The 21,892-nt window shown below is 40.5% G+C and overlaps 1 protein-coding gene across 7 annotated transcripts in view; it reads right to left on the bottom strand.

The window, feature by feature from the left end:
* reps1 (RALBP1 associated Eps domain containing 1) overlaps positions 1-21,892 on the bottom strand; it is a 60,558-nt gene that overhangs the window by 19,820 nt on the left and 18,846 nt on the right. For all 7 annotated transcript variants that reach the window (XM_072580331.1, XM_072580328.1, XM_072580329.1 and 4 more), the window contains exons 2-7: positions 16,525-16,724; positions 15,781-15,871; positions 11,205-11,329; positions 10,124-10,286; positions 4,206-4,269; positions 2,270-2,424 (exon numbers count right to left, since the gene is read on the bottom strand). In XM_072580331.1, the coding sequence (XP_072436432.1) occupies positions 2,270-2,424; positions 4,206-4,269; positions 10,124-10,286; positions 11,205-11,329; positions 15,781-15,871; positions 16,525-16,662 (736 nt within the window). In that variant the 5' untranslated portion in view covers positions 16,663-16,724. The remainder of the gene's footprint in view (positions 1-2,269; positions 2,425-4,205; positions 4,270-10,123; positions 10,287-11,204; positions 11,330-15,780; positions 15,872-16,524; positions 16,725-21,892) is intronic.

The following is a 21,892-nucleotide window of genomic DNA, read 5'->3' as shown; positions in this document are numbered from 1 at the left end:
TTCTAAAGGAGGTCTCGTTTAATTATTTTTCCTGCAGCAAAACATTCAACAGGAAGGAAATGAACAACGTCCAGGCTATTGCTACTTGGAAATGGATTATAGTAGCCCAATTACTCCTCCTGTCTTTTTATGAAAATGTATATTCTCTACTCTATTCCTCTCCATTACTACCACCAATGGAATTCCCATTCAAGAAAATCACGGACTCAATCTAACACCCAACAGTGTCCGTATTGTTACTCCCCTACACTACTGACATTTACGCTTTACATTAAAGTTCATAAAATATGAGAACAGAATTAGGCTATTTGGCCCATTGAGTCTGCTCAGTCATTCGATCCTGACTGATATGCTCCTCATTGCAATTTACCTGCCTTCTCCCCATAACTAATTAAAAATCTGTCAAACTCCTCAAATTTACTCTGTCCCAGCATCCACCACACTTTGGATAGTGAATTGCACAGATTCACAACTCTTTGAGAAAAGCAGTTTCTCCTCAATTCAGTTTTAAATCTGCTACTCCTTATCCTTTCATCCAAGAATGTCCCACAAGAGGAAACATCCACTCCACGTCTATTTTATCCACACCTTTTATCATCATCTTGAATACCTCAATTTGATCTCCGCTCGTTCTAAATTCCAGACAGTAAAGGCCTAAACTGTTCAATCTCTCTTCATACAACAAACCCCTCATCTTTGGGGTCAATCTAGTGAACCTCAAGAAAAAAAACCTAAGGCTCTCACACATTCAGGAAATCACTCTCAGGGATTTTATTCCAGATTAAATTTCAAGCAGCGATTTCATACATGGAAATGAATCATAATTCCTTAATTGCAGCAGTTTGGAACTCTGATTTACAACGCTAGCTTTGCTCAGTTTGTAACACTTATGCAAACCCGAAGGGCTTGATGATGCACTGTTCGTACTGCACATACAGAGTCAGCCTGTACTAAGCAAGTGCTGTACTGATTGGTCTTTTGGATGAAAAGTTAAACTGAGACAGAATCTACTTGTTCAAGTGGACACAAAAAATCTTATTTCATTATCTGAAGAGCATAGTTCCATTGTTTTTTATAGCTCATTTTCCCATCAAAAGAGACAGTTGCTGTTCAATGGCCATTGAGCATAACTGGTTGTAACTCAAAAGTAATTAATTGGTTGTTCAGCTTTAAGATATGATGAAAAAGATACGCTTTGTAAAGACGACTTTTATTCACACAATAACTTGTGTGACAACTTGTCACTTAAAAGCACACCACAGATGGCATTAAGTTGTGTAGTTCTTATGATAGTCAATCACTGTATATGGCAAAAGGCCACAAACAGTAAAAAAAAAGAAATATCTCAATCTGCTTTCAGGTAAGGCTGTTTGAAGGAGTAACATTGGTCACAATATCAAGTAAACTTTTTTGTTAGTCTTTGAATAATGCTTATATGGTCTTAAGTGCCCATGTGTAATGGCAAAATGTACAACTGATCCAAAGATAGGAAACCCATAACCAATGTGCATGTAGCTATTTGCATATCTGTACAAGTGGAACATATCTGGTCAAAAGTGCATCATTTTGAGTGGCTAGCGCTTATGAATTAATTCAGTTAACTTTCTATAAACAGCCATTCCCTGAAGCACTACCTCCAATTTGAAAATTTAAGGCTTAAAACTTTCTAACAGCCATTAAGACCAAACAAATGAACTTTAAAGAATAACTAAGCAAAACAAAAACCATATTTGAAGCACATTAGTTAAAGGGCTTTCACACTTGAGTGAAACTTAAGAGGTCAGAACCCAGATTTTGCTGATTGCGCTCAAGTTAAGGTTAGATTTTCTTTATCTAGCAAATACAAAACCCAAAGCCAAATCAATAGATACCTTATTTACAAGGTTGAAGTCTGCCATTAATAAAGGAGGCACCTCTCTGACGAGCAGCACCTTTCAGTGATGTATCTCTCTACAAATGCATACGGAGGTGTAGGTGTAGATATTAGCTTCACAGGGTCTGGTTTCACTGAACTGGTTTAAACCAGATTGATGAACCATTACAGCTAAAACCTCCACAAACGACAAGCTATTGTGCTATTCAGTTTATACTCCGTATTACTAAATACCCAATCTCCAATTACAACATTTTAAAACCAAGCAAATAATTTTAACACTTTGGGATCATAACATTTCTGCTGTTAAATTAGTTGATAACCAGAATACTTCCCCGGTGAGGTTCAGTTTTTTTGTTATTACCTTGATTAGAGAGGAAATCAAATGCTACTTACCCCCTGCATCATCAAGATCAATCAACTTTGGCATCAAACTTTCCGGTAACTTCTCTGGCAAATCGTAGCCATTTTTTCTGGCCACTACTAGGTGGAAAGCTGCACAAAACTCATCCAACGTCAAAGCGCCATCTTTGTCAAAGTCTGATAGCTCCCTGAATCACAAAGCAAACACTGACAAATTCAATATTTCTGAAACGTTTGTTACAAACACTGCCTTCATTACAACAAGGATATTTGATGTATGGGGAATTACGATTACCACCCCAAACCTCTGTCTGGGCACTCAAACCAATTTCTTAAAAACAGCAGCCCTGACTGAACCATTTTTGTGGTCTTTCAATTTCTCCACACAACCAGATGACCATCTGATTGAAATTAGAGCTGACTGAGGAATGATGGTGAATGTGAAAAGATTCTCTAGAAATTGGATGAAAGTATCCAATTATTTTTCTGTCAGACACACAAAGTAGAGTGGTCAGGATTTCAACCCACATGTTAGAGATAAAAATTAGTTCAGTCCTTAAATACACAAATGTATTAAGGATACTGGAACCCAAGAAGAAAATAAAATCTCAAGGTTCACATTTCCAAAACTAGCAGCCTGTGAAGTAGAGACTGACTATACATGCTCATTGAAGCCAAAAACAGGAAATTGCCCAAAAGACAATGTCGGATGGGAAGTTCCAGATTTGTGCGCTACCTTTTGGCATTTTTTTCCAGGTATCTGGAAAAAGGAGTAACATTAATCTTTACATGAAAAAACACAGCAATGAATAGTTGGAACTGCACAGAATACAAGAGGATAGCTACTGTAATGCTAAAATTGAAAATCACTGAAACTTCGTAAACACTGAAAATTCTTGATGGTACACTACTGAAAAATTCAATCAAGGAGAGTACTGAGAATCAGAAAACCAAGGTTATCAGTTTCTCCAAACCATGCTGCACTTAAAATATAGTGTAGAAGGAATGAAGCGTTAATTATGCTTTTACAACACTTGGATTTAAGTGAATCACTTCCTCTATCTTAAATGTCTTCAGAGGGAATCTAAAAACCAATAAACTGTACATTTACTCACCAAGATAATTTATCCAGATTAGTTCTGAATTTACCCTACTTCAAGCATTCCTCCTCTTTTGGATATGGTGAAACAGTTTGACATGAACTACCTGACCTAGACCTTTGAAATCCTAAAAACAGTCACAGTCACATCAACTCTCAACTTTCTCTTTTCCAATTTATAGAATTGTTCCTCGTGATCTAATTCTTCCATCCCTTCAATCAATTTGGTTTTCTTGTGTCCTTTCAATAGTTATGAAGGAGCAATAGGGAAAACAATAGTCAGGCTGAGAGGGATCCCGTAACATATACATGAATGAAGGAATTAGGAGCATGGTATCTACTCCACCATTCAATAAGCCCACAGCTTATCTGACTGTAGCATCAACTCTCTTTCCATATTCCTATGCCTTCTGACTTGTTAGTCAAGAATCTAAGTGTGCCTTATAAATACTCAACTGCACAGACTGAACCCTTTGTTGATTATCAGCTTTTTGCTTGCAATAACCTAGCTATTTACTTGTTACACAAGGAGCCAGACTGACTGATTTTTGATGAACTATACACAGCCTGGTATAGATGTGTTCTTAAAAAAAAAGGCAATATCACTTCCGTTCAAAAATTTCATACTTTATGGTGACCGGTGGAGGACTGTAACACTCTAAAAAGATACTGAAAAGGAAATGATTGCAAGCAGTTTACTGTAGTGAAAAAATACTCCACATCATATTTCCTGCACATCAGAATGTTTCCCAGTGCTCACTTCAATGAAGTTGCATTGTGAGCTTCTAATTCCCTCCAAAGTTGTTGATTATGGGAATGCTTAAAAATGTTGCATCCATTAAATATCAATCAAGTGATATTAGTACTCACCAAATATGAGAAAGTTCAAGAATTGGCAGTTTGGATTTTGTGAAAAATTCTTTAGCAGCAGATCCTGCAAGAAGAACGTGTTGGTAACAGACTTGGTAAGAATTTTTCATAATAAATGACTCCGTGCATTCTGTTCTGTTCTTTTTTAAGATTTGTAATGTTCATTAATTTATTTTTCTGATAGAGATTCAAAAATATAGCAAGAGTGAAGTAAGTGATGGCTTTAAGGCTGAAAGACATTGCAATTCGACAAGTGTAGTCTATTGACTTTTTCTGCATATAGTGCTGCAGCCTCCATTTACTCTGATCTCCAGAACCTATACTATTTCATATTTTGAGGTAGCAGGCTGCACTTTGTCTTATTCATTCATGGAATGCGGACATCACTGACTAGACCACCATTTACTACCCATCCCTAATTGCCCAGAGGACAGTTAACAGTCAACCACATTGCTGTGGGTCTGGAGTCACATGTAGGCCAGACCAGGTAAAGATGGCAGTTTCCTTCCCTAAAAGTGATTAGTGAACCTGCTTGCACTTCCTTACTAATTGGAGTTAGTAATTTGTTTCCAGTAGCCCTCTAAACTGGGGTAAATGGAGCCTGATTTTAGTCAGCTCTAATCAATATTTTCCCTCAATAGCACAAATGACTAGAGACTTCTCTCCAACTTTAACTTTTCGTATGAACTTAATTCTTTGGATCAAAATTATAGTTCTGAAGTTTCAAATCTCATGTCAAAACATGTTTAATTCTTTTCTGTAATTAGCTACATCTGGTAAATCCATGCCAGGATACTAGTTAACATTGGTAAGTTCTGCACAAAAATACTTTAAAGGTGGTGAACAATGCCAAACTTTAGATTACTGAACATTACTTCGGTTCTGACAATCATTTCAGCATGCAAATTCATCTGGAATACATGGAAGCTGAGAGTACAAATTACACAATAATTGGTACCCAATGAGCTATCACTGAAAAACATACATTGGACAATCCTGAATTCAGTAAAAGATCAGGTGAATACTTAAATAAAATGATCTAATCATATGAAAACACTTATAGGCATTTTAGATCCTGCTAGCCTACATTGTGGGAAGCATGCATACAGTACTGTGTTAATAATGGAGCTAACAGATTCTAGCTTGCTGATTTGTGTATGGTTTGGTCAAATAGAGGGATGTATCGTGGATGTTATTTCATGCATTCCCTCATAAGGGCATCAACATTTCAGAGGTGCTCCTATGAGGGACCAGTAAATTAAAGATGACTTGCACCCTACATTTCATGTCCCTGGGTTTCTGGCAGTTAGACACCAACAGATTTCTTAACACCATCCCTTTGCCACAAAACGGTCTTTCACATCTAACACAAAGGATGGTTGAGTCAAATAGCCACTCATTTGGAAACTACTTGGAACTTGCACAAAATGATTACGATAAAGTCAGTGATTTTATATGTTACATTGCATTGTACTGAGCAACATTGTCATTTCAGCCATATCTCAGCTCTGCACATCGTTAAGAACAGATAAGTTGTTTGACGTGGCTTTTACCTCCCTTACATTGTCAGAAGTTATTGCCATTTTATTGCGAAAATAAATTACCCCTTTTCATTTACACCTGTCTTTATTTCCAAGTTTTATTGCAGAATACATTCCCAGAGAGAGGAAGTGTTCACATCTACCCAGCAAAGCTGGCAGTATCTAGTCATGTTATCCTGCTACTGGGGAAGAGCTCAACATTCAGTTCCTCCTCCATCAAGATATGCACTACTATTTTCAGTACTTTTGCTGCACTTGGTCAGTTATCCAACAAAAGGTCAGTTGTCTCAATAATAGTTAGTAATAGTTTAACACAAATCTCCCTTTACTTACCAGTAGATCTGTTTCTACTGTTGGTACATTAGCACAAAGGATGGGGAATGATATCAGTCTTCGAGATCAGCTGCAATTGCATCCTTCATAAGTATTGACAGACTGCCTGTGCACATTGCACATCCCACTTAGCACATTGTTTAACATTTTACTGGGAGGAACCAAAAGGCTTTGCTGCCAACTAAAAGGTCTGGATCAACAAAAACCTTTGTTTAACCTCCAGTGGGAGGAAGTGGAGGAGATAGGTATTTTGATACCATATTCTCTTGAAAACAAGGAACTCAAGATTGAGATTTTCTGCCTAAATTGATGCCACCAATGCAAGTAGCAAAATTTTAAAGTGCAGCTCATTAGCTTCAATTATAGACCTGGAATGTAATTGTCTTACGAATACAGACCTCTTACATATATTTAAGCTCCCACATGAAAGAGGCCATTGATGCAGCAATGATTAGCTTTTTTCAAATACTTCCTGAACTGCTTTGCGCACCTAACATTTTTGCTATTAAAAAAACGTTAGTTTCAATTAACAATTCAAAACTAAAGCTATGTGCATTTTTCTCAACTCTTGCATTGCACAAGATTTCTCTCTATATAGATAGACAGTGGGATAATTTTGCAAAGTGCGGACAAAATTAGTTGTGTATTAAATGTCATCATTCAACAAAAACTTTTCTGTAGTGAATATTAAATGGGCTGGGTGGGGTGGTGAACAGCCCACCTCAAATCAAAATTTCAACTGTACTCAACAAATGATAACTTGTAATACTGTGAACAAGACTTTTGTATTTTGTAAATGGCTGCTTTTACAGCAACAACTTGTAAATGAAAGCACATTGTTCTTCTAGGAAGAACAGCAGTGAAAAAGGATTACAATCTACTTTGACTTCTACACTTAGTCATAGAGACGTACAGCACAGAAACAGGCCCTTCCGTCCAAATCGTCCTGCTGACCAGATATCCCAACCCAATCTAGTCCCACCTGCCAGCACCTGGCCCATATCCCTCTAAACCCTTCCTATTCACATACCCATCCAAATACCTTTTAAATCTTGCAATCGTACTAGCCTCCACCAAATCCTCTGGCAGCTTTTTTCATACACGTACCAACCTCTGCGTGAAAAAGTTGCCCCTTAGGTCTCATATCTTTCCCCTCTCGCTCTAACCTTGCCCAACCCAGGGAAAAGACCTTGTCTATTTATCCTACCCATGCCCCTCATGATTTTATAAACCTCTATAAGGTCACCCCTTAGCCTCCAACGCTCCAGCCTATTCAACCTCTCCCTATAGCTCAAATCCTCCAAAGCTGGCAACATCCTTGTAAATCTTTTCTGAACCCTTTCAAATCTCTCAACATCTTTCCAATAGGGAGAAGACCAGAATTGCACACAATATTCCAACAGTGACCTTACCAATGTCCTGTATAGCCACAACATGACTCCCAACTCCTGTATTCAATACTCTGACCAATAAAGGAAAGCATACCAAACGCCTTCTTCACTATCTTGTTTACCTGCGACTCTACTTTCAAGGAACTATGAACCTGCGCTCTGTTCAGCAACATTCCCTAGGATCTTACCATAAAGTGTACAGGTCCTGCTAAGATTTGCTTTCCCAAAATGCACCACCTCATTTATCTAAATTAAACTCCATCTGCCACTCTACAGTCCATTGGCCCATCTGATAAAGATCCCGCTGTAACCTGAGGTAATTTTCTTTGTTGTCTGCCACACCTCCAATTTTGGTGTCATCTGCAAACTTACTAACCATACCTCTTAAGTTCACATCCAAATTATTTACATAAAGACCAAAAGCACCAATCCTTTGGCACTCCACTGGTCACAGGCTTCCAGTCTGAAAAACAACCCACCACACCACACCACCTGTATTCTACCTTTGAGCCAGTTCTGTATCCAAATGGCTAGTTCTCCCTGTATTCCGAGAGATCTAATGTTGCTAATCAGTCTCCCATGGGGAACCTTGTCGAATGCTTTACTGAAGTCCATACAGATCAGGTCCACTGCTCTATCCTCATCAATCCTCTTTGTTACTTTTTCAAAAAACGCAATCAAGTTTGTGAAACATGATTTCCCATGCACAAAGTCATGCTGACTATTCCTAATCAGTCCTTGCCTTTCCAAAAAAATGTACATCCTGTCCCTCAGGATTCCTTCCAATCACTTGCTCACCACCAACATCAGGCTCACTGGTTTATAGTTCCCTGGCTTGTCCTTACCACCTTTCTTAAATAGCGGCACCACTTTCGCCAACCTCCAGTCTTCCAGCACCTCACCTGTGACTATCGATGATACAAATATGTAGCAAGGGGCCCAGCAATCACTTCCCTAGCTTCCCACAGAGCTCTTGAGTCACCTGATCAGGTCCAAGGGATTTATCCACTTGTGTTTCAAGACATCCAGCATTACCTCCTCTATAATATGGATATTTTTCAAAATGTCACCATCTATTTCCTTACATTCTATACCTTTTATGTCCTTTTTCACAGTAAATACTGATGCAAAATACTAGTTTGGTATTTCCCCCATCTCCATGCAAAGACCACCTTGCTGATCTTTGAGGGGCTCTATTCTCTCCCTAGTTGCCCTTTTGTCCTTAATGTATTTATAAAAACCCTTTGGATTCTCCTTAACTCTATTTGCCAACACTATCTCATGTCACCTTTTGGCCCTCCTGATTTCTCTCAAGTATACTCCTACTGCCTTTATTTTCTAAGGATTCACTTGATCTATATTGTCTATACCGGACATATGCTTCCTTCATTTTCTTAACCACACCCTTAATTTCTTTAGTCATCCAGCATTCCCTATACCTACCAGACTTTCCTTTCACCCGAACAGGAATATACTGTCTCTGGACTCTCATTACTTCATTTCTGAAGGCTTCCCATTTTCCAGCTGTCCCTTTACCTGTGAATATTTGCATGCAATCAGCTTTTGAAAGTTCTTGCCTAATACCTTCAAAATTAGCCTTCCTCCAATTTAGAACTTCAACTGTTGGAGCTAATCTATCCTTTTCATCACTATTTTAAAACTAATAGAATTATGGGTCGCTGGTTCCAAAGTGCTCCCCCCTCTGACACCTCAGTCACCTGCCCTGCCTTTTATTCCACCCCCCCCCCTCAAAGAGTAGGCCCAGTTTCACACCTTCTCTCATAGATACATCCACATACTGTATCAGAAAATTTTCTTTTACACACTTAAATTCCTCTCCATCTAAACCCTTAACACTATGGCAGTTCCTGTCTATGCATGAAAAGTTAAAATCCCCAACCATAACCACCCTATTATTCTTACAGATAACTGAAATCTCGTCACAAACTTGTTTCTCAATTTCCCTCTGACTATTAGGGGATCTATAATACAATCCCAATAAGGTGATCATCCCTTTCTTATTTCTCAGTTCCACTAGTTTAAATCCTCCTGAGCAGCTCTAGCAAAATCTCCCTGCCAGTATATTAGTCCCCTTCCAATTCAAGTGCAATCCGTCCTTCTTGTATAGATCACTTCTACCATAGAAGAGATTCTAATGATCCAAAAAGGTGAATCCTTCTCCCATACACCAGCTGCTCAGTCATGCATTCATCTGCTCTATCCTCCTATTCCTGTCCTCACTAGCTCGCAGCACTGGGAGTAATCCAGATATTACTACTCTCGAGGACCTCCTTTTTAAAAATTCCTATTTAACTTTCATTATTCTCCCTTCAGAATCTCATCCTTTTCCCTTCGTATGTCGTTGGTTCCAATGTGTAGAATGACACTGGGCCCTGTTCCCCCTTGAGAACATTCTGTACCCTCCGAGACATCCTTGATCCTGGCACTAGGAAGGCAACACACCATTCTGATTTTTTAGTTCCTGATAAATTTCCAAGGTAAATCCCAAGAAAGAAGTCAAAGGTCAATGGCATGCTAAGTGTTTTAAAAAAAAAAAGAGTTTAAAAGTGCCATTTCACCTCTAACACAGGGATCACAATTAGTTCAGTAAGAATTTGCAAAGACTGGACACTGGATCTAATTGCAAACATACCTGGAATAAAACCGTTCAAATCGGGCTGAATATTTTTAAACTGATTAATATAATATTGTCTCTGCTCATCTGTAATCTTCCAAGGATCATCATAACCACTGGATTGCCTACGAATTTCCATGGCATTTGTAGCAGATGCCACAGTCCTCACCGTCGTGTGTTCCTGCAAAACCACCATAAGACAAGCATTATTTTAAAACAAATCAAAACACACAGGATGATACTAGAGTTTAATTAGCCATACTGATGAGGTAGCTTAAGTGAAACAAGAATATGACTCATCGACCTGTCCCAACAAGTCAGAAGTTACCTTTTCACTTTTTCTTGTGTGCATAAATTTAATTTCCAGCATAAATGTTAAAGATCTAAAGAGATTCAGTACTTTTATTGGGGGGTTTAAAAGAAAGGCCTTCAACTTGTTGAGACAGCTCAAATTACAAATGGAGGAAACCCAAATTAATGTCCCATTTGCACAGTGACCAAAAGTACCTGTGGCTGTAAAGGAAACATGGAGATTTGCAATGAACAGATCAATTTAAAAAATAGCATCATGGTAACTCCAGACACAATTTTCAGCATTCTCCTGAGAAAGTGACTGCTGCGATTTTCCTGACAGTGACGATCAAGATGACTAATTTTAATTAATTTAAAACAATAAGAGATAAATAAAAAGTGTCTGCAAAACAGACAAAAAAAAGTCAGTTTGTATTGCTTTAACACAGACAATGGGCTTCATTCAGATTTAAGTAGGAAAGTGTCAGCCATCTTTATATTATGGAATTTCTTGAGTAAGTGTTTGGTTCTTCAATTAAAACAACAGGAGCTACCACAAATCATTTCTTCCCCCTCATCTGTTCCCATCTATTTTGTTCTCAAAGTGCCCTGCCTTGGGCAACTACCTGTGTGGAGTTTGTACGTTCTCCCTGTGTTTGCATGGGTTTCCTCCGGGTGCTCTGGTTTCCTCCCACATTCCAAAGATGTACATTACAAAATTGTACTGATCCAACTCAGTACAATTTTGATTTTGATAAAAAACACAGTTCAGAGAGTAAAACAAATTGCCTCACCATATTCTGCTTACCTGAATAGAAGCTGGATGCACTGCAGGAAGTGTGCTGCTAGGTGGAGTGTCAGTGAAACTCACCCAGTTCTCTTGGTTGGGAGGAGGAGAGTGGGCAGGCCACATCCCATCACCAGCAGCAGACCCTATAACACAATAAGAATAAAACCATCAACACAAAGAAATGATAGTTAAAAAATAGGACAGTCCATCATAAGGAGGGATTTCAAAGTATGCAAGTGGCATACAAGATCCTGAGGAGTCTTGAAGTTACATTGTATATGCAAAAGGTGTTTCCTTTCTAAGTTAAGGGTCACTGTTTCAAGATAAGTCTCACCCATTTAAGACCGAGATCCTGTGAAATCTTTTTCTCTCTCAGAGGAATGTGAACTGTTCAAACTCCCTTCATTAAAGGGCAGTAAAAACAGATTTTGAATTTTTTTTTAAAAAGGCAAAGGTAAGTGGATTCTTGATCAGCAAGGGGGTGCAAGATGAACATGGAAAAGGGGAAATGTACAGTTTTCAAAAAAGAGTTGAATGGTGGAGCAGGTTTGATGGGCTGAGTGGCCTCCATATTACTAGTTTGTGAGGTTGTATGACAAAGACAGAAGAGAAGCAGTAAGCTAGGCATGACAAGAAGCTGCATAGAATCGGTAAAGAGCAAAATACACTGGGAACTTAAGACTTCTTGTGATGTGGCAGTAGTGTCCCTACCTCTGGAATAGGAAGCCTGGGTTCATGTCCCAATTTCTCGTGGTATGAAATAGCAATTGTGAGCAGGTTGATTAAAAAACAACAACACTGGGAACTTATTGAATGCAGTCTGATATCATTTCTATGAATCACACAATACATTTACTTACGTCACACAAACCAAGCAAGCACCTTTTCAATAAATGCAATCAGCGTTATGATTAACAGTTTCAAACTATTTAAGGCCACCGGATTTTGGGTTTCACTAACCACACTGTAGTCAGAAAAAATTCCCGAATCCATTGCAACAGACATTAAGTCAGTGTTGCTGCTGCCAACATAAACAGATGTTAGATAATCTAACAGCACAGAATAAAAATATTCAGAATGAAACCTAGATTTTGGGATCCTTCAATGGATACAGGCACCAGATCAAGGTGATATTTAGCTACACAGGATTAGATTAGGAGAAGGTGCAGAGAAGATTCACCAGGATGTTGCCTGGGATGCAAAGTCTCAGTTAGGCTGTGTTTGCTTTCCCTGGATTAGAGGCGGCTCAGGGGGATCTGATTGAGGTATACAAAATTTGAGGGGTGCAGGTAGGGTATATTGCAAACATCTTTGCCATGGCTGATGTGTCAAAGACAGAAGGATAAGACCTCAGTGATTTGAAAGGGATCTGAGGAAAGGTCTTTTCATCCAGGGGGTGGTAGAAATAAGGAATGCACCAACAGGATGGAGGAGGCAGATACCCTTGCAATATTTATGAAGCATCTGAACAAGCACTTAAAACGCCATGGCATAATAGACTATGGAACAACTGCACATAAATGGATTTAGTATAGCGTGGTGCTTGTAGGTTGACACTGACGTGGTGGTCAAAGGGCCTATTACTATGCTGTTTAACATTATGAAACTCTAAGGCCAATGTATGCTAACAGCTGATTTCCAAATCAGCGGGATTGTTGCTAGAAGTGTCAAGGATGGGAGACACTAAACTCATGTTTGTCGACAACATTTTTTTTGGTGACCTCTGCTGGAAGGATGCAGATATGCAAGAACATTGACAGCTCAGTTACGATGCTATTTCACAAGAAACTGCTAACATTCATTATCTGATTTCTGCTGAAAAAATGGCCAATTAGTGAGATGGGGAGGCCTTCCAGCACCCCAGCTCCAACTGACCCTTCAGGAAGGTTGGGGAGTGAGGAACAAAATTAAACTTTCAATAAAAGGCAAGTAATTTTTAAAGAAAGAAAAAAAAAGTCAGTGTGACACTGGATTAATCCTGTTAATTTAGCAACAAATGGACAACTTATTGAAATTGGAGATCAGCCAAGTGTATGGGCAGCACAGTGGCTCAGTGGTTAGCACTGCTGCCTCACAGCACCAGGGTCCCAGATTCGATTCCAGCCTCGGGTGACTGTCTGTGTGGAGTTTTCACATTCTCCCGGTGTCTGCGTGGGTTTCCTCCGGGTGCTCCAGTTTCTTCCCACAGTCTAAAGACGTGCAGGTCAGGTGAACTGGCCATTCTAAATTGCCCATAGTGTTAGGTGCATAAGTCAGATGTAAATGGGTCTGAGTGGGTTACCCTTCGGAGGGTTGGTGTGGATGCGTTAGGCCGAAGGGCCTGTTTCCACACTCGAGGGAATCTTTTAGTTTCCTGTCATATCAACAAAAATTGAATAAGCCAAGAGAGAATTTGAATCCCACTAAGGGAGACGGAGATATTCCAACTGACCATGATAAAACTACCCACTTCCATTCTCGTTTAAAGCCTTCATTGACAATAACATCTGTACCTAGCTCACCGCAAACCCAAAGTGATGCTTGCTAACAGAATTAGGGAACTGGCAGTTACGTGATTATGCAAATCAATTACAGACCCCCTTTGATAAACAACAATTATAGGGATGTTGATATGGCAAACAAAGCATCTCTGCCCACTTGTGATCAGAATACATTTAATCAATAGGGAACAGGTTTCTTCTGAATTCCCAAGTGGTGAGAAAACTGAATTTAGCACATAAGTAGTTGAGGGGATGAGGTAAGCAGATGAGGGGGAAAGGAATAGAACAATGTCCAAATCAGAATTTGCTCTTTGCTTCACATTTTGAATTACCTACCGATTTGTGGAGATTGCAGGTGACTGACTTGCAAATAGTGACTAATTATTCTTAAAAAGGTTCCGTCATTTTTTTAAAACACTTTTTTAATCTGAGGTTTAAAAAAAAATTCTTCTACTGAAGGTTTAGAAATCCACTAACGTCTACATGAACTAAGTTAAGTTGCAAGTAGTACTAAAGTTCATTAGAAATAGAGACACGTTAGCAGACAGTTAAGGGAGGGAATGGCAACAAAGCAACATAAAGAAAGCAAAAAAACTTAAAGAAAACTAGAATGCTGAAATGTATGATATCATTCTTAAGGTGCTCAGTGGATTTGACTTCTCAGCTCAAATTACAAAACAACATTGTCATTTGGAGTGGCATTCTCCAGCCTTAGTGTGCAGAAACATTAGAAGCATATGCCCACCCACATCCATGGGAAGTAGCTAGACATTTGAACGGTTTACTACCCAAATCTACAGATTCTATAATTTGTTACCCATTAGTTAACCACTGCTCGAGAGCCAGCTGTGCTCTTCCAAAGGAATAATGTGGAGGACATTAACCATATGATAAAGGAGGTCTTGCAAAACCCAGATCTCATCCTTTACACCGACGGATCCTCTTCTCTGAAGAAGGGTACAAGGAAAGCCGGATGGGCTGTCACCGCACTGCACACAGTCATGGCATCAGGAAGCCTACACCACCCCCCACCAGAGCATCAGCAGTGCAAGCAGAATTAAGAGCTCTGACAGAAGCCTGCAGATTAGCAGAGGATCAGTCTGCCAATATTTATATGGACTCCCTATGTTTTTGGGGTTGCCCACAACTTTGGCCAACTATGGAAACAGGGTGGATTCCTAACGGCTGCAGGAACAGACATAAGAAATGGGAAGGAAGTCAAGGGCTTGCTGGAAGCTCTCCAACTGCCTAAAGTAGTGGCCATGTGGAAGTGCAAAGCCCACATTAAAGATAATGCCATGGAAGCCCAAGATAATGCACTGGCAGGTCAGGCAGCCAAAACAGCTGCATCCAAGCAGTCCTGCCAAGAGCCTCAAGCACACACCTGCCAGCTTGACATTGGGACTGCAAATCAAAATCTGCAAACAATGCAGAATGAATGTTCCCAGGAAGAGGAATGAGAATAGATCAAAAATGGACATAGGCTATGCAAGGACGCAGTTTGGAGACATCAGCAATAAAATCGATCAGTCACACCCAGAATCTTGATGCCATACCTAGCACAACAAATTCATGCATGGGGACATTCAGGGCCTGAACAAATGACAGCCCAGTTCCAACATAGCTGGTGGGGACAAGGTTTAAAAAAATATGCCCAAGCGGTGGTAGACTGCTGCCTCACTTGCCAGAATAACAACCCCAGAACCAAAGTGCAGGTTCCCCAACTGGCTTACAGCACTTGCCAGTGGATTAGATTAGATTCCCTACAGTGTGGAAACAGGCCCTTTGGCCCAATATGTCCACACAGACCCTCTGAAGAATAACCCTCATTATTTGTCATTCTCACACTGTCAAGGCTATTCAGACATCCTGGTAATTATGGACAAATTTTCCAGGTGGGTGGAAGCTGTCCCCACTGTGTAAGTCACAGCCAATCATACAGCCATAGTACTGTGTAAGGACTATATAGCCCAGTGGGGGTTACACCTGATGAAGGAGCAGTGCTCTAAAAGCTAATAATACATCCAAATAAACCAGTTGGGCTATAATCTGGTGTTGGGTGATTTTTATCTACTTCCAGAGGAAGCCCAGTCCCTGCTAAAGTCATGTATTACCTCCACTTGGATGCTGCTTGCTGTGTTTCCTCCAAGCAACTGGTGAAGTTGGTGGTGATTGGTGAGGAGATATAACTGGGGATGTAGAATCCTAAGAGAGGGGAAGAGGAATGGGGATAAGATCAGAAAAATAATCAGCTGCGTCACATACAAAGAAACCTTTGCAGATATAAAGCAGTCTTAATCTTTGTTTTTATACACACCTCTGGTTTTATACAAAGGAATGGCATTGAAAACCTGGGCTCCTGTTCACAAAACAATGCAAATTAAATTGTAAATGCCAATTCCACCCTTTTGTCCAAAGGGAAAGGACTAACAGAAGTGAACTTGAATGGCATTGAAAAGTAAGACATGTTACTGAAGCTCTTAATTATGCACTCATTTGGAAAATTGCAAGAAAACCACATTTTAAATGATTTCAACAATTTTTACTCAGAGTAAAGAATGCTGACAGGTTGGCAAGACATGACTTGCAATATTCAAAATCTGTATGGTCAGTTCTTCTATAAGATGATAGTTGCGTTCTTGTGCAACCCCGCATTATAGAAAAACCAATTTAGAAACAGTGCTTAAAGTTTGGTACTGTAATTGCGTTACAACCAACACATGCTTTAAAAGTCTGCACTGTAGAAACAGCATCCCTATTTTGTCAAGTGGGTTACAGCAAATTCGCATTGACAAACTGTGCGTTGTTAACAGAACGACCTGTACTACCGTGAAGTAAATTCTCCAGATTCGCAGTACCTGGCGTTCTGCTGCTGCCACACGTTGCCCTATCACATCATGAGGCACACTTGTGGAGACCTTTTTGACTTGCGTCCTGCTGGGAGGTGGGGGGATGACGCTGGTATATGTACCCTGGCTGTCAGGATCAGAATACATAGATGCGTGCCTCAGCTGCAACTTCTTCTCAGAAATGATGGATTTAGGTAAAGGATTCTTCACTGTTAGGGGGAAAAAATGATAAAGAGAGAATAATAGTCAGGATGGATAAAAATACTATGAATTTTATTTGCAACAGCCGGACATAACATTTTAAAAGGTTGTATCTTGCTGTCATAAGTTTACCTATATACTGTAGGCTATACAACTTTAGACATTTTCTAATCAGTGTTCAGATATGTTATTACATACCTCTGGAGCAGATGGGGCTGAAAGGGGTATACTGGCTCAGAGATAGGGACACTACCACTCCCCCCACCAGTGTCTCTCTACACCAATTATATGGTTAGCATCTAGATTCAGCAATGAAGTAATGAAATTGCCCATCATTCTCGTTACTCCTTTCAATTTATTTACCCCTTCTTTATTCCTTGATAACCATGCCTAAGCAATTTAGTCAAAAGGTCATGCTGCCACTCCAAACTGACAGATGCTACAATGGCTAAATAAAAACACCCAGAGGATTCAGAACAAAATGGAGGGTCTAGTCAGATTTAGAATTGATATTCTATTTGGTAACTAATAAGTCACTAGGTTCTGGATTAGTGGTGCTGGAAGAGCACAGCAGTTCAGGCAGCATCCGAGGAGCAGGAAAATCGACGTTTCGGGCAACAGCCCTTCATTTGGCTTTTGCCCGAAACGTCGATTTTACTGCTCCTCGGATGCTGCCTGAACTGCTGTGCTCTTCCAGCATCACTAATCCAGAATCTGGTTTCCAGCATCTGCAGTCATTGTTTTTACCACATAAGTCACTAGGTCACCAGCCCATGTGAATTCCTGGAATATGCACTGAACTGAATAGCCCTGAACTGATACACACAAAAAAATTCTTCATACAATACCAAATATAAAATTGATGGATTCAACACCAGAGGGACAAATTGGATTACTTCCGTGCCTACATTTGTACGAGGTTGACATAATATAATGACTAAAACAGATTTGGTCTTTGATCAATAGCATTTACTCAATATCAAATCACATCCTGGATTTCAGTCTGGTGATCAGCTCTGACGGTCTGCAGACTTAAAACCATTTCAAATGGAATTGTTAGTGGAAGGCGTTCACGTGAGAAGTTTGCTTCACAAGACTGAAGACTATAAGTCAAGGTAGGTGCACTGGCAGAGTGAGAGAAGTTGTAGAAGGTGGGGTGGGAACTTACCAGGTACATCAGAGGTTAGAGGAAACAATCCACTTCCTGACCCACCAACATCACACACTAAAAGGACTCAGCACTCCTTGCCTTTTTTCAAAACAAAATTTCCCTAAACTCAGCTCTATGTCTGTGTATGCAAAGACTCCTATAACCAAGGCAAGTGACCTCATTAAATACTTAAGTGATCAACCCAGCTACTGCAGATTAGATGTCAGCCCATCGTCCTGCCTCAGTTAAGGCAGGAAGTGGTTGACAGGTTTGGTTCCTGTCTGGATTAGGTTCTAGCATGAAACTCAGACGTGAAAGAGTTAGGATTCAGAGCTGAAAATGTGTTGCTGGAAAAGTGCAGCAGGTCAGGCAGTATCCAAGGAGCAGGAGAATCGACGTTTCGGGCATGAGCCCTTCTTCAGCAATCTTCAGATTGCTGAAGAAGGGCTCATGCCCGAAACGTTGATTCTCCTGCTCCTTGGATGCTGCCTGACCTGCTGCACTTTTCCAGCAACACATTTTCAGCTCTGATCTCCAGCATCTGCAGTCCTCACTTTCTCCCAGTCAGAATTCAGCCCAAAGTCTAGAAAAGGCTATCCAGTCCACCAGAATAAAAAAACAGAAGTTTTCTCACAAACATGCCTCAAACTATGCAGACTGATAAAGATCACAATTGGTCCCAGGGGGTCACACTGGCCTTTCATTTAGGAGTCAAGAACTGATTCCAAGATTCAGCAACTCTATTCAAACTTCCCAAATTAGGCAACTTGCCAAGTTTTATCTGCTTGCTAGCATGCCAGGTATGGGTGCAGGACTGGAATCAGCATGGTCATGCTCCATTCCACAATTCTCTTAGCAAGCAACCAAAGTGCAGAACATGAAGTATTTCATAAAGACCTTTCTAATACAAGGCTAAATGGTAACCATGCTTGAGAGCAAAGAGAAAATCCATTTGGGGCAGGCTGAGATTAAATGAGATGAACCTGGATACTCGGGAAAGAATGTACAAATCGAGGATTTAAACAGGAACCTACTGCCTTCAAAGTTTCTGATTAAAATTGACACAGTTACCATTACTGCAAGGCACGTCAATGTTTGCATGGATCTCTTATGGAGAGTTACAGTTCTACCAAACAAAATAAAGTGCATCTTAAATGGGCCATGGTTGGTAATGCAAATAGTGTTTAAAGTATTGTGTGTATTGTTGATAACTGTATCGGTATTGCCTCGTTCTCCAGAGGAGCTTGAACACTTCATTCACCACACCAACACCTTCCATCCTGACCTAAAACTCCCCAGGTGCATCTCCGACACTTCCTTCCCCTTCCTGGGGCTCTCGGCAACAACTGACATTTACTGCAAACCCCCAGACTCCCACAGCTACCTTATCTACGGTCCTTCCTCTATCCCTCACTTCCATCTATCATCCCTATCTCCTCCAACCCACAAAAATGTGATCCCCTACTCCCAATTGCTCTGCCGTACCTGTGATCAGGTTTAGCGAGCACATGCCATGAGATCCCAGATGTCCTCCTACTTCAAGGATCATAAGGATGCCCCTTCCCTGTGATCAAAAGTGCCTTCAATTGTATCACCTCTATTTCCCACATCTCTGCTCTCGATCCAGACACACCCTCCCCTCCCCACCCAACCCCAACAAGAATAGCACTCAACAAGGATAGCATCTCCCGGTCTTGACATTCCACCCTACCAATCTCCAAATCCAGCACATCATCTGCCATTTTCGCCATCTAGAGTCAGACCCCACCACCAAAAATATATTTCCCTCCCCAACCCTATCTGCACTCCATGACTCCCTCATTGGGTCCACACGCCCCACACCTGGCACCTACCCCTGCTGCAGTCAGAGATATAAAACTCACGTCCACACCTCCCCCACTCACCTCAGACCAAGGCTCCAAAGGATCATGCCTAATCCAGCAGACATTTACTTGTATAATCCTGAACCTCATTTACTGCATCCGTTGCTCTCGATGTGGTCTCTCTACAGCAGAGAGACCAAGCGCAAAGTGGCAGAACAGTTCAGGAACATCTCTGGTCCATATTCAACAACCAATCCCACCTTCCTGTGGCCATCCACTTCAACTCCCCCTCACCTGAAGGCATGTCTATTCTGGGCCTCCTCCACTGCCCACACAAGACCACCCGCAAACTAGAGGAGAAACAGCTCATCTTCTGCCTAATGAGTCTATATCACAGGGCAGTTTCCAGATCTCTTCTCCTCCCACCCCATCCTTGACCCAATCTCTGACTCAGCTCTGCACTCTTGACATGAATTACCTATCCATCTTCCTTCCCAACTATCTGCTCCATACTTCCTGCTGACCTATCACCACCACCACCTACCATTGCCCATCTATTGCCATCCCACCTACCTTTGTCCTAGCCCCACCCCAACCACTACTTATTTCTCAGCGCCCTTCCCCAGTCCTGAAGAAGGGTTATGCCTGAACTGTTGACTCTTTTGCTCCTCAGAAGCTGCCTGACCTGCAGTGCCTTTTTCCAGTGCCACACTTCATCAATCTTGGCATAGTTGTTCCAACAGAGTGATCATATGCTCAACAACACAAAGAAGTGGTGATGGTGAAAATGAATGCTGGTTTAAAATCATTTTAGATATCTTCAAAATTCAAGAAATAAATGTAAAAAATGGAAATGGAATGCAAATTCAATTAAACTATATACTAGATGGCTTATATAACTATCATACTTTACAAGTGAAACACTTGTCAGTTAAAACAAAACTTCAATAAAATTTCTATGAATACTTAAAGCCTGTACTGAGTATTTCTCAAGAGATAACAAATCTATTTTGGATTGGAGTGCAGCTTCTCAGTAGTGGAAAGTAGTATCCAGGTTAACGAGTGTGAGGTTATGAAAGATACCAACTTTAATAGCATGGATTCCAGAATGTCCTCATTTTCCCTGTCAAAGTTTCTCCTTTACAATAGTAGACTAGAGTAAGAAAAAAATGTTGACCTTCATTACCTTGTTACTTCCCTCACAGAAAAGCAATGTTTCCCTTAAACTTACCTTTTACCCCTGAGCCTCTGCATTAAATGATTAGCTTCTGTCACCTCCAACATAATCATATCATCAAACATCATCTTATCCCTCAGTGTTCCAGAGACAAAGGAGGGGTGGGAGACCATCCTTTGTGATACCTTGGTATACTCAGTTTTCCTCACTCTGGCAGCTGCCTATTTAAGTACCATAGATGCATCATCTTCTCATTGGAGACTCCTAAACCAAACTCCAAGTGCCGTTCTGTCAAAGCAGCAACATACATTTACTTCTGCTGATTCAGTACACCATATCAGTGCTCATAACGAGACTGGCTCTACAAGAGATACAGATTGCAGATTAAGCAACCACCTTACTGAAAATCTTCATCTGCAAATGTTATACTGAGCTTTGTGCTGCTGGTCAATTCCATTCCCATCTTGCTGGCACATAGTGAAAGGCCAAAACAATGAGCTGAATGTTGACAAGTGGCTGGCTATATCAAGTAATTGCTAGACTTTTGGCTAAGAAGTCCCAGAAAATGAATTATTAAATCTAAGTTAAAAATAATTAACTAATTAAGCTACAAAACAGAAATCATGACTGAGCATGCCAAGACTTTTTACTGTTCTAAATATTTTCTCTATTTAAAAAAGGTAGAGTCCAGGAGTGCGAAAGAAGCCTCAACCTTTGAGCTTGTGTAACAAGTTTGAGGATCTTGTTCCCTATGTGAACAAAAGCAGAGACCAATCGGAGGATGAGCAAACTGACCGTAGCACCTAGGTATAGGAAGCCATTTGAAGGGGGGGATGGAGGAAAGAGAAATGTCCTTGTAATCGGGGAATAGAAACTGTTTTCTGTGAACAGGTTCAAGAGTCCCGAAGGCTGTGTTGCCTGGGCTCAGGACCTCTCACCTGGGCTGCAAAGGAACTTGGAGTGGGAGGAAGAAGATACAGTTGTTGTGGTCCATGAAAGAATCAATGACATAGGTAGAAAGAGGAA

This window comes from Chiloscyllium punctatum, chromosome 11 (genome assembly GCF_047496795.1).
Source record: "Chiloscyllium punctatum isolate Juve2018m chromosome 11, sChiPun1.3, whole genome shotgun sequence".
Taxonomy (NCBI): Eukaryota; Metazoa; Chordata; class Chondrichthyes; order Orectolobiformes; family Hemiscylliidae; genus Chiloscyllium; species Chiloscyllium punctatum.
The sequence above is the reverse complement of the archived record's forward strand: the minus strand, read 5'-3'. Positions and strand labels throughout refer to the sequence as shown.